The 13,683-nt window shown below is 57.2% G+C and overlaps 1 protein-coding gene across 2 annotated transcripts in view; it reads left to right on the forward strand.

The window, feature by feature from the left end:
• The window catches only part of GNAO1 (guanine nucleotide binding protein (G protein), alpha activating activity polypeptide O), a 138,723-nt gene that overhangs the window by 114,084 nt on the left and 10,956 nt on the right, over positions 1-13,683 (forward strand). For both annotated transcript variants that reach the window (XM_010861916.1, XM_010861914.1), the window contains exons 3-4: positions 7,146-7,306; positions 13,032-13,160. In XM_010861916.1, coding sequence (XP_010860218.1) covers positions 7,146-7,306; positions 13,032-13,160 — 290 coding nt within the window. The remainder of the gene's footprint in view (positions 1-7,145; positions 7,307-13,031; positions 13,161-13,683) is intronic.

The following is a 13,683-nucleotide window of genomic DNA, read 5'->3' on the forward strand; positions in this document are numbered from 1 at the left end:
GCCATTCTCCACCTGCTGACCTTGCAGCGCACAGGCTGGGCCTCCAGCAGCAGGGGTCTCTCAGCCCCTTTCACTTGAGGAACAGAGTTGGCAACCATGCCCCCGGGCTGGCCCAGCCCTACCTGGTCTCTTGGGCTGGGCTTGTGCAGCAGCCCTGCGTCTCCTGTTGGCTTGTGCACTCCTGCCCCCTGGCGGGAGCTGAAGCTACTGCAATGCACGTGGCAGGACAGGGCAGGATGGCGATTTCCTTTGCAACCAGAGGACTGTGCGTGTGTGTATGTACGTGTGTGCGTGTACATACATGCACACACTCACACTTCACCGGGCCTAAAAGATTAGAGGAAGAAAACTCTGAAAGATCCAAAGCAGCTACTCAAACGGAAGGGGTTATTATTATAATTACTATGATTATTGTTATCAAGATTATCCTGCTTGCCTGAGAAGTCTTGTACAAAGCAGGCTAATTTTATGTCAGCTTGTTGTTTGTGTCTCAGGGACCTCATCTTTGCTTATAATAACTAACATTTGCAGGGCTCTTTATGTTGCAGAGCTGTGTCACATCGATTTAGCCTTTCATCTGCGCAAACAGCCCCGCGAGGTGGGAACTAATGAGAGCAGAGGCTCAGGGAGGTTAAGTGGTCTGTCCAAGGTCACAAGTCTGAAAAGCAGCGGAGCTGGGATTGAACCTGGGTCACCTGACTGAAAATCCCTGTTCGCTTCCCTCCCATATCCTTTGCATTTTGTCTCTTAAGAGGGAAAGGCTCTTGTTCATACTTTAGCTCTAAGCCCCTTTGCTCTGAAGAGAGGGGAGGAGTATGCAGACGCAAGTGCTTATCATGCACTCGGCCGTCCCAGTTTCAGACGATGCGTTCACAGTGGGCCGGGGGCGGCGGCGGCAGCAAGGACTGGCAAGGCCCTGCAGTTCCTGACATGTGAGCAGATGTGTGTGGTATTGGTTGCCAGTGGCTCAGCCAGCTGATTCCCACTTCCCTTGGTCACCACTCACCCTGCAATCACCCCCGGTGAGGCACAGAACAGACAGGCACCAGCCACATCTCTGAGAAGGGTGAACAGGAGACATTAGGCAAGAGGAGTGGGTGCGGGGGGCTCTCTTGTGGTCCAGGAAGTGGGAGACGGGCAGGGCCATGGGAGCCTCCAGCCCTCCTCATAGTATGGAGATGGCTTTCAGGAAGGAGAGCCCCTCAGCTATGGACGCCAATGGGCAGCCCCACCAACTGGCCCCTGCATCATGGGCGCTGCTTTCCAAGTACACTTATGGCCAGTCCCCAGGAGCCCATGTCCTCCTGGTGCAGGGGGCCTGGCCTGTCTGCTGCAGGAGGGACCCCTGTGTGCTGCCAGTTCAGGGGGGCAGCTGTCCCCATCACCTCCCCGGGCACCCTGCTCCCCAGAACTGACCCAGAGCAAGACTACTTCTGGGAGGCACCCTGGCAGAGCTCCCCACCCCCCTCAAATGCTGGAGGTGCCCCCTGTCTCCAGGCACTGCTTCCTCTCCCTGCCCACCCCTTCCTCCAGCTGCTTATGGATGCGGTGTCCACAGGAGCATCTCCACCATTGTGGAGCTTTCCAAAAATATCTCACCTCCACCTAGGGCAGCTTCAGAGCATGTGTATGTCAACATTCATGTGTGAACATTAAGATATCATTTAGCCAGAAGCCTTGTACCGGCTCTGATGAAAAGAAGTGTCAATGCTGATTTTAAATCACTGACCTGGTGAGGAGAATCCTGCAGGTGGCCCTGAGAGTTAGTCACAGACTCTCCTGTGCCCCAAGCCTCCTGATCCAAAACCCATCAGAATGGCGTCTTGCCTGCAGTTCACAGTTCGAAATGCAGGGTCCCAGACACACGTTTCTCAACGTCTCACCCCTTCCTGTGGCCCCGGCCCGCAGGCATCCCGAGGGCAGCAGGTTGGCCTCTTCATCTCCTCTGGTCCCCAGGCGGCTGGGGTGGTGGGGCCCGGCCCGGCCCGCCCCTCAGGCCATCCTGTGCTAGTGCACTGTCTGCTCCCACGACAAGAGGGAGCCCTGTGAAGAAAGCGATGAGACTGCCACCCTGGTTTTCAGGGGAGGACGCTGAGCCTCAGAGAGGTTAAGACCCCACTCAAGCCAGGAGCCCAGGTGTGGATGGAGCCTTGAGCCTGTGGCCTGAGCCCCCCAAAGTCCACATGGAACAAACTAGAAGCCCAGGGCAGGAGTGACCAAAGGGGGCTGTGGGAAAAGGAGGGAGACTTGTTGGGGGTCAGGGGGCATGGGAACCGGATGTCACAGCATGGGCAGCCCCAGCAGGTGGACAGCGGCGGCCGTGGAGGGCCGGGCACACTGGGCACATTGTACCTGCTGGACCCACGCCACGGGCACGTGTGTCTGAGGAAACATGGCATCTCGCACATTCACTGGGAGCGCCCCTCCGTCCCTGGAGGCCATGGAGGAGAGAAGGGCCCACTCCCTCACCACTGTTTCCCTGGCCCTGGGCCAGCAGATAGCTCCCTGACTGTGACCCTCAGTGGGCGTGGTGCCCCACAGGGGCATGTTAGACACTTGTCTGTAGCAGTGGCAATAATTGGCCCGAGGCTGCGTTGTGTGACAGAGCCCGCAGTGACGAATGTCCTGCACTCAGCCCACCACGCAGGGACCACTGGGCACGGCGTCAGTGGACAGCCTCCCTCAACTCCTGTGTAAAACTGTCTCCAGGAGCCCAGCAGACAGCCCCTGGGACGTGCCCAGTGCCCCCAACCTGTCTTGGTGCTCCCCCCACAGGAACTAGCGCAGCATGTGGGCCTGTGCATGTGCCCAGGGCATGGTCCAGACAGGAAGAGGGGAAGGGAGTCAGATGCCAGAGGAACTGTGTGGACCGCAGTAATGGGAGGGGTCTGCCTGGAGGAGGTGAGCCTGGTATTGGTCTCGACACACCAGGAAGTGTAGCACTCTTTGAGGTTATTGTACAAAAGTACACCAACCAAACAAAAACACGTCTTCAGGGTTAACAAAGAGTCAGAGGACTGATTGATGGAGGTAGCTGGAAAGCCAGAGATGCGTGTGGCTGCAGGTGCAGCTGGATCCGGGTTTTGACGTGTCATTGGGACTCGGGGTGCCTCCCTCTCTCAGCCCTGCTTTCCTCAGGGACGGCTCCACATTCAGGTGGGCCCTTCCTTGGAGGGTCTCTCCTGATAGTTTATGCAGGTGTCCTGGGGCTGGTCAGGTTAGTCTCACTTGACGGATTGGGATTCTTTATCCACCCGGAACTGCTCACTAAGGGCAGAGGGATGGATTGGCCAGGCCCAGACTGTGTGTCCATGCCAAGACTGTGGGACAGAGGCCACCCTACCTGGACTGCTCAGGCTGAGTTGGGGAGGAGTGCTCCCCTTCAGGGGAGCAGAGGCTCTGGTATCAGAAAAGGCGGGACTGGAAGCCCCACCAGTGGAGGAGGCAGCCGTCCAGCAGAGAAGGGTGCAGATCAGAGGGACTGGGCCCTCTGCAGCCACCTCGAACCTGGTCACCACCAGCAGTGGGAGCACAGGGTGTGTTTTCTACAGAAGCTTGCCCCAGCATCCTCCACTGAGCAAATCTGCACAGGTGGGGCTGCCCCAGTCCATGCATCTTCTGTGTCACACCCCCTGCTGCCAGGACAGCTGGGCATGCTCTGACCAGTGCCATGGGGACTGTAGCTGAGAGCAAGGTGTGGGAAAATGCACCCCCCACCACCACTGGCCCAGGAGGGGACTCGGACAGGAAGGTCAGGCCCAGTGTGAGCCCCACTCTCCCAGGGCCCCAAAGGCAGGAAAACAAAGGGATAAGGGGCCCCCTCTGGCTCTATTAATTGCTTGTTAGCTTGACCCCCACAGGGCTGGCCAGGCCTGGCAGCCACCATAGTCCTCCAGGTGCATTGGCATGACCCCTCCTTCCCGCCACCCTCACCCTTCCTTCTCTCTTACCCATCGCCCACACCTTTGCTCAGGGTGGTGAGGTGAGGGGTTGGGCTGGGTACCAGTGTCTGAGATGCAAGTCAGGGCTGTCCCCTGGAGCACAGTGGGGGTAACCCTGGGTCCAGGCAAGTCCAGGGCTCTCCCCTGGAGCACAGTAGGGATTAACCCTGGATCCAAGCAAGCCCAGGGCTGTCCCCTGGAGCACAGTGGGGGTAACCCTGGGTCCAGGCAAGTCCAGGGCTCTCCCCTGGAGCACAGTAGGGATTAACCCTGGGTCCAGGCAAGTTCGGGGCTGTCCCCTGGAGCACAGTAGGGATTAACCCTGGGTCCAGGCAAGCCCAGGGCTGTCCCCTGGAGCACAGTAGGGCTTTACCCTGGGTCCAGGCAAGCCCAGGGCTGTCCCCTGGAGCACAGTGGGGGTAACCCTGGGTCCAGGCAAGCCCAGGGCTGTCCCCTGGAGCACAGTAGGGATTAACCCTGGGTCCAGGCAAGTCCAGGGCTGTCCCCTGGAGCACAGTGGGGGTAACCCTGGGTCCAGGCAAGTCCAGGGCTCTCCCCTGGAGCACAATAGGGATTAACCCTGGATCCAAGCAAGCCCAGGGCTGTCCACTGGAGCACAGTGGGGGTAACCCTGGGCCCAGGCTCTCCCACTTGCAGCATGTGACCTTGAGCCTCAGTCTCCCCATCTGCTAAACAGGATGGCTCCCCAGCAGAGCTGTTGCTGTGGTTGACCTAGACACACTGTTGTTGAGACGGACGAGATTAGAAGACTTGGGAGACGTAGTGGATGGAGTGAGAAACTGGGGTCATGCCTGGTAGTAAGATGCCGAGGACCCGTTCATCTCACAAATAACTGCAGAGCACCAACTGTGTACAGAGCATTGTGAGATGGGGGTGCCCTGAATAATCGGAAAACCGAGGGACAGGCACACGCAACACCAGCTGTGACACATGGTATGGTCGGTGCACCGTGGGGGCAGACTCTACCTGGGGGCATAGAGGAGGGCTTCCCTGAGGAAGTGACGTTATGATGGAGAAGGGCAGAGCCAGGGAAGGATGATCTGGCTGGGTGGAGCACCCTGAGGTGAGATGACCCTGACTGCTTGGGGAACAGAGGAAAGGCTGTGTGCTTAGAGGACCAGGAGAGGGAAAAGGTGGGAGGAGGGTAGAGCAGACAGCAGTCAGGCCGGGGCTTTGGAGGTCATGGTAAGGAGTTTGGAATTTAGAAATAATGGGAAGCTATTGAGAGTTTAAACAGAGAGAGTTACTGTATCCGTTAGAATTAGGTTTGACTGTGAATATCTGAGACCTAGGAAACAGTGATTTAAATGAGCTAGAAGTTTAAAAAAAAGTAAAAGTGAAAAAAAGAAAAATGCAGACGGTATGGAGTGTCTACAGAGCTGTCAAGGACCTGACTGTTTTTAGATCGCCCGTCCACTGTCCCTCGGGTGTAGATCTTATCTTCATGATCCATGATGGCTGCTAGAGCTCAGCCATCACAGGTTTCAGGAAGGAAGAAGTGAGAGAAAAGGGGTGCATCTTCCCTTTACAAAGCCTTTTGCAAAGACCTCACTACACTTGGGCTGATCTCTCCATGGGTAGAACTGGTCACATGGTCACATTTTTGCCACAAGCAAAACAAGGAGATGCCATCTTTAAGTTGGATATCAGTGTCCCCAGTTGGAAAAATGGGGAGTTCTTTTTCTACAGCCTCCCTGCTGACTGTGGTGTGGAAGACAGACTGAAGAGAAGCAAGAGGGAGGCAAGGAACCCTTGGGAGGGGGTCCAGGAACAGCCAGGAAAAGACAGGGAGTGGCTTGGACTCAGGGGTGTCCCGGAGGAGATGGGGAGAAGTGGATATGGGGATGGAGGTGGGTGACTTGAGTCTTAGTGGTTGGGCCAATGGTGGCGCCATGCACTGAGCTGGGCAGACGGGAGAGAGACAGAGCAAGGGCCCATCGAGAGGTGTCGCCAGCACAAGACCCGCCACCACCACACCTCGGTGATGGGGTGCAGCCAGGAGGACAGCTCCAGGCTGCCCTTCCCCAAACCGTGTATCATATCCCCCTGGAGTGCAGTTCCCAGGATTCCACATCAGACATAGAGGAGCACCAAGTGGCTCTGGAAGGCCCAGGTTTCTAAACCACACCCTCTAGTGGCCTGGCTGAGGCATAACATGGCTCTAGGTGGGAGGGTGTCTCCCTCTAGCAGGAAGTCTGGCCCTGCCCACCACCCTCAGGTCCCAACTCCCTTCTCTCAGGATCAGGCAGAAACCTTGACAGTGGGGTCCAAAGGAAGAAGTTTGGGAAACTGGCCAGGTTTTTCCCAGTCATTCCTCACACGGGTGAGCCTTCCCGAGGTCATGCGGGCACACAGAGCAGCATCAGCGTGTGGGCCCTGACTCACAGGCCTGTTTTTAGCCCCGGGTGGAGGCACCACCCCTGCTCACCCACCCCTGTCTCCCTGAGTCACCGCCTGCTTAAGGCACTCAGCGCCTGGGTCCCAGAGCCAGCTTTCTGGTGGCTGCCCGCAGGAGAGGCTCGGGTCCTGGAGAGGGGCCAGGACCCAGGCTCTCCTGGTGGGAGACTTGGGAATCCGAGGGCTGGGGTCTGTGGGACACTGACCCTAGGGAGCTGGGTCTGGGCTGGCATCATGGGCATGGCCTGCTGGCCTCCAAGCTAGTTACAGCTTCCTTCCCAGGGCAGGCAGGCAGGAGGGGACACAGTGCCTGCACCTTCACGTTGACCTGCTGCATTAGACAGGCCCTGACGTGCGAATAGCTACTGAGCTGGACAGCTCGATACTGAAAGTTTCCACGGAAGGCTTTGCCCCCGACATACCTTGGTAGAGACCCATGGACAGAGAAGCCTGGCAGGCTGCAGTCCGTGGGGTTGCACAGTCAGACACGACTGAAGCAGCTTAGCACACAAGCACCTTGGTAGAGAATCTTTTGTCAGCCATGCGCCGTCCAGGTGTTGACCTTGCCCCCTTCCTTCGTGTCTTTCCCACCCCAAAGGCCACCTGCAGATTGCTGCCTCCTGCTCACTTCCTGAGCCGTAGCCTGGGGCGGGGGGTGGGTGTCTGTCTCTCTTGCTCTCTTGGAGGGTGGCGGGGTTCAAAGGACTCGAGAGTGGGGTCACCGACCAGTGATCATTGTTGTGCCCACAAATAAAAGACTCTGTCCGTGTCCTCGTCTCCTCACAGGCCGACGCCAAGATGGTGTGTGACGTGGTGAGTCGGATGGAAGACACGGAGCCCTTCTCTCCAGAGCTGCTCTCCGCCATGATGCGACTCTGGGGCGACTCGGGGATCCAGGAGTGCTTCAACAGGTCCCGGGAATATCAGCTCAACGACTCTGCCAAATAGTGAGTGTCCTGGGCAGGCGGGAGGCCACCAGCGGGGCAGCGATGCGGTGTGGAAGGGGCTGGGGGTGGGGGTGGTGGGGCAAGGAGGCGTCCTGGGCTGAGGCTGCAGCCTATGTGAGATGCTTTGCCTTGTGTGTCAGGAAGGAAGGAGAAGGGGCATCTCCTCCTGCCCGTCCCCCGACCCCAGGATGAGGAGGAGGCCAGGGAAGTCGGGGGCACAAGAGACAGCTAACAGCAGGGCTCCCGGAGGGCCAGGGCCATCACCCGCCTGCCCTGGAGTGGGCTGGGCACCCCCAGAAGGAAGGTTTTCAGTGCAGCAACGTTTTTTTTCCCCTGGAGAATCCTTGACCCCGTAAGTACTAATCAAGGGCAACATAGGCAGAAAATAACTTACGTGGTTTTCTTTTTGAGAAAACAATAAGCTTTCCATTCCTCTATCTTTAAAAATAAGGAATATGTAACCCATCAGATAAGTGAAATAGTCAGGCATACACTTTAATACTGCATTACAACTAATAAGGAAAAGTAGAGGACAGAGGGGAGAGATCGACCCCAGGGCAGGAAAGAAGTGGGGGTGAAGCACTGAAGGCCAGAGAGAGTGGGTGGGCAAGAGAGGGGAGGGCAGAGAGGTGGGCCTTCCAGTGACCACGGGGCCACATGACTGCCCACTGCAGCCTAGTCACTCCAGGCGTCTGGAGGTTTACATGTCCTTGGCCCCTGGATCGGGGGCTCCAGGGAATGGTCCTCAGTGGTCAGGGATGTGTCTTCTGTTTGAAGACACTGGGATTGCATTCCAGCTTTCAGAACACGCACTCACATTTACAGACTCGTGCCCAGGTTTTCAGTGGGCACCTCTGGGCTTAAACCCCGCTGCGTTAGGACACATGTGCTCTGACACTGATCTGCTCAGCCTCCTCTCAGCCGGGGCCTCTTTGCCCCCCAGGACACACCAGCAGTGGTCTGGAGAGGTTTTCAGTTGTCCTGACGAGGGTGGTGCTACCGGCATCTAGTGAGTAGAGGCCAGGGATGCTGCTGACTTCCTAGAGACACATCGTACAGCCCTCCACAGCAATATCACACCCACAGTGTCAGTAGCGCCCAGAGTAAGAAACGGTGGTCTCCCTGATGCTGATGTAGAGGAGGCCGGCGCTGAGAAGGCAGCCTCCACTAACAGACACTGGAACGTGGCCACTCTGCACACCTAGACTGTCCCGGGGGCAAGCGCTCGTGTCCTGTGAGTCCCAGGTGGTGGTGAGCTAGGCTCCAGTCCCTGAGGAGCCCCCAGGACACCTTGGTGGCAGGGATGTGAACCCAGAGGCTCAAGTCCACACCTCTCTCTGTGCACGCAAATCATAGATTCTGACCCAGATGTCCCCTCAACCCCCAGCCAGTCAGGCCTGGAGAGGGTGCCCCCTTCCTCTCCCACTCCCTGCGCCCTGCTCAGCCTTAGTCCAGACCCTTCCCATCCCCCCACTGCCCTCAGGGGCTGCTGCTGCTGCTGCTGCTGCTAAGTCGCTTCAGTCGTGTCCGACTCTGTGCGACCCTATAGACGGCAGCCCACCAGGCTCCGGGGCACCTCAGGACATCAAATCGTGCTCCCCACTTAAATGAGCACCACTTAACTAATCATAATATCAATCCATTGCAAAAAAAAATTCTTTTTAACAGTATGGAAAGATATAAAATTCATAGTGGACTCCTCCTCCCAGGCCCGTCCCCCTCCCACTGTTAACTATCTCTGTTTGTCCCGGTGATGTCCAGAAAACCTGACCTGCCAGCTCTCAGTGGTGTTTAATGGCTGCAGCTGTGAAAGCTGAGGAATTTAGCTCCCCTCCCTCCCTCCCGTTTTTCCTTCCTTCCTTCACTCTTCTCCACTTCCACCCCCAGTTTTTGGCTAGTTACAGGGTTATTTTTAGTTCTTCTGGTGGTTACCTTGATAAGTCAAAAGGAGCGACTTGAGTGAGCACTTGTCAACTCCCCCAGGTGAGCTGAGGAGACGGCCCTCTGCTCTCTGGGAGGGGCTCTGCCGAGGGCAGCGGGGCCCGCAGGCAGGTTCCCAAGGCCCTCGAACACTTTCTGGTCCAGGGTGGCTTTGCTGTTGTAGTTTTAGCTGCTAGCCTTTGTCTTCTGACAGAATCTGGGGCCTGAAGTAGATTTATTGTGATGGAAGGGAGAGAGAGCCCTAACAGGGCTGTCGCCTGGCACAACTCTGGGTGACATACACACCTCACACTCCCCTCACACACACACATTCTCACATACACCTCACACACACCTCACACTCACCTCACACACACACATTCTCACATACACCTCACACACACACACACACACACACACACTCACACACACAAATTCTCACACCCTAACAGACACCACATACTCTCACACTCACCTCACACACACACATTCTCACATACACCTCACACACACACACACATTCACACACACAAATTCTCACACCCTAGACAGACACCACATACTCTCACACTCACCTCACACACATACATTCTCACATACACCTCACACACACACACACACACACACACATTCTCACACCCTAGACAGACACCACATACTCTCACACTCACCTCACACACATACATTCTCACATACACCTCACACACACACACACACACACATTCACACACACAAATTCTCACACCCAAAGACACCACACACTCTCCTCACACACACACACTCACACCCGACCTACACACCACAGACACACTGTCACATACACCTCACACACACACCCCTCACACACACACACTCACACCTCACACACATACACACACATATACCTCACACACACACACACCCCTCACTCACACATACACACACACTCTCACACCCTAGACATACACCCCCCCCACACACACACCTCACTCACACACACACACACACCTCACACACACACATATTCTCTTTCACACCCTAGACATATACACCCCCCACACACACACACACACTCTCTCACACCCTAGACAGTGTGAGCGGCTCCCCAAGGCCCAGAGCCCAGTCGCCACATGTCCCCACCCAGCCGTGGGGGGCAGGCCAGCCGGCCTCTCACGTTGCTGGGAGGCTCCAGGGCTCAGGGCGAGGGGACGCCATCTGGCCTAGGTCTCCCTGTGTCGTGGGTCTTTGAACACGGCCGGCACTCCATCTCCCCTCTGAACGATGGCTCCAAGACGGGTCCCAGAAGCCCAGAAACCCCAGCACCTGCCAGCCAGGGCTGTAAAAGGTAGTTATTTCCATGGTTTGGGAGGATCATTGTTCCCCAGACCCGGGTCCCCACTAGAGGTGTGACTGGCAAAGCACCCTTCTGGTCAGAGCCCTCCAGAGTGAAAGCCCAGGCGCTCACACTGAGCTCAGGGGCCTGCTTGCTGTGCCATCACCTCCGTCACCCTCTGCAGCCTCACTGCTCGCTGCCTGCCCTGCCCTGCCCCGTGCACAGCCTCTCCCTGACTCCTGTCCAACGCCTGCAGGCCTGGCTCCTCCTCCAGGTGTGGCCTCTGCACCAACTGGTCCTTCTGCTGGACCACGAGAGGCTCATCCCCTCACTGCCCTCTGTCTCCTCTCGAATGTTGTCCTGCTCCACGAACCTTCACCAGCCACCTGATACCAAACAGCGGCCCCCAGGCGGCCTTCCCCTACTGATAGTCTGAGTCTTCCCTCCTGACACTTACCACCTCCTGACATGTTGTACAGCTTAAGTCGCTCAGTCGTGTCCAACTCTTTGTGACCCCGTGGACTGTAGCCTACCAGGCTCCTCCATCCATGGGATTCTCCAGGCAAGAATACTGGAGTGGGTTGCCATTTCCTTCTCCTTACTTCTCTGCTAATTACCTCATGCACACACAACCCCAGGAACAGAGGCTCCGGGAGGGCCCCAAAGCACCCGGGACAGTCGGCAGGCAGTAGACACAGTAGGCACACAGTCCCCTGAGCGCAGCCTCCACCCTCCCATGGTCGCCACCCTGCATGAGGCTCACCCAGCAGAGAGAGGGAGGGCCAGGCTGTCTGCCTAAAGGAGGGTTCCCCAGCTGGGATGGGGCCAAGACCAGAGGCTCCCAGCCCAGGTCTCCAGCTGGGGATGAGAGGAGGAGGCTCCTGAAACCGGTACCACTTCTGGGCAAAGGCAGTGTGGGCAGGGGAGAGACACATACAGAGAGGTTGGGAGGACCTGCTCCAGGCTGAGGTTGAAGGCCACCCAGATGCCCATGGGCCTGGCGAGGAGGCTCCATGGCGGCCAGGGCTTTTAGGTCTGCTCTGCCATCTCAGCCTCCCTCCTTCCATGGCAGAGAGGAGGCCTGGAGGCCTGTGTAAGAGCACTGGCTCTGGAGTCGGGCAGACCCAGCCTCGACCCCCGTAGCAGTGTCGTCCCCTTTCTAGGAGTGTGGCTTCAAGCTCACCTTCCCTGAACCTGGGACCAGCATCAGCTATGTTTACTTAGGGAGAATTCTCATAAGGATTTGAGGCAGCTTGGATTGTTGGTTTACCAGTGGACACCCTCCTTGGTGAGGCGTCTGCCCTTCCCAGCCCCGCCCTGCCAGCAGGTCTAGAGTGGGTGCTTACGAAGCTGGCCCCTCTTGCACAACCTGGGACTCCCACATCACGCCATGACTCAGACCCTCGTGGTTGCTCCCTGTGGGCTGCGTGGGACTCTCCCTGCACAGGCGTGGGTAGCCCAGCTGGCCCTGGGGGTCACTGAATCTTCCTGCCAGTCTGAGCGAGCTCCCTCCTTCCTAGTTTCCTGGATCCCAACCTGGCTTAGGGTTCAAACCTTAACCCATACCAACCCCTAAAGCCTTCCCAGCGTGTGGCCTTGGAGGACCAAATGCACAGGCCGGGTCTGTCTCCAGGGCAAGTGATGGCATGGCAGGAGCCATGATGCCTAAGGTCCCAGTGAGGCCCTGCCCCTGCCTGTCTGTGTGGCTTCTGGTGCTTCTGTGATGCTTCCCAGGAGCATCAGATGGGAAGATGTGACAGCCCCCTGGTAAACCTGAGGAGTGCGAGAGGCGGGTGGAGGCGCAGAGGGCCTCTGGGAAGCACTGCAGGGTATGGTTAGGAAGTGGGATCCCAAACCCTGACTCAGGGCTGGGCAGGCACTCACCTTCATTAGAAAACCTGAGTTTTCTAATCTAGGAAATAATACATTTACCTTAAGAAATTAAGGGTGGAACATGATAATGCACAAAAAGACTAAAACCTAACTTTAGCCCATTGTTATTTTAAGATGAAGAAATGACAGTGTTAGAAACACATGTGTGCATGCTGGGTTGCTTCATTCATGTCCGACTCTTTGAGCCTATGGGCCCACCAGGCTTCCACGGGGTTCTCCAGGCAGGAATACTAGGATGGGCTGCCACGCCCTCCTCCAGGGGATCTTCCCAACCCAGGAACAAACCCAAGTCTCTTACATCTCCTGCATTGGCAGGTAGGTTCTTTACCACTAGCACTGCCTGGGAAGCCCATAAACATGTTAGTCTCATTGAAAAGTCTGACCTTGTCTGAGCAAGCCTGGAACCGTGCACGAAGCCCTTGGTCTGAGTCAGAGGCTCTGAGTGCCTGAGGCCGGTTCATGAGCATCTCTTCCTCAGCTCCACCCCATGCCTGGCCCTGGACGGGTGATGCCATCCCTCCCTGGCTTGGGTCGGGGCTGGCGCTCTGGGAGGGCAATGCCCACACCTGGTCCACGGTCCCCGTGTGCTGCCGTCCCCAGCTACCTGGACAGCCTGGACCGGATCGGGGCCGCCGACTACCAGCCCACCGAGCAGGACATCCTCCGAACCAGGGTCAAAACCACCGGCATCGTAGAAACCCACTTCACATTCAAGAACCTCCACTTCAGGTGAGGCCCAGGGAGACTCCCCAGCCCTGGAGAGGGTGCCAAGACACGGGCGACCCCTGCCTCGGCCTCAGCTCATCTGGAGCATTCCTGTCTCGGGGAGCTCTCAAGTTGGGACAAGCATTGGATGCGAGAAGGGACCTGTGTGTGCGCCTCTTTGCCACCAAGGTCGGGGGCTGTGGTGAGCAGGGAGGCTTCCTGGCAGAAGCGTCCTGGAGGGGGGCTCTGAGGAACAGGGAGGATTCAAAAGGACAAAAGAAGGGAGTCCTGTCCCTGTGTGACTTCCGAGGGGGAGGATGGTGGATCACCCAGGTGGTCTTTGAAGGCGTAGAGGCATGGGGAATAAGGGCAGGCGAACCTAAGCGACATGTTTTGTGTGACCCAAGGACCCATGTCATCTCACAGCTGGAAAGGGCTTGGAGATCTGCTGGCCCACCCTGTCCAGGTATATAGGGGAAACTGAGGCCTGGAGGAGCAAGTCTGTTCCCCAGCACAGAACACAGCTCAGGCCCAGGGTCTGAGCACC

The sequence above is a fragment of the Bison bison genome, unplaced genomic scaffold (assembly GCF_000754665.1).
Source record: "Bison bison bison isolate TAMUID 2011002044 unplaced genomic scaffold, Bison_UMD1.0 scf7180017864473, whole genome shotgun sequence".
NCBI lineage: Eukaryota > Metazoa > Chordata > Mammalia > Artiodactyla > Bovidae > Bison > Bison bison.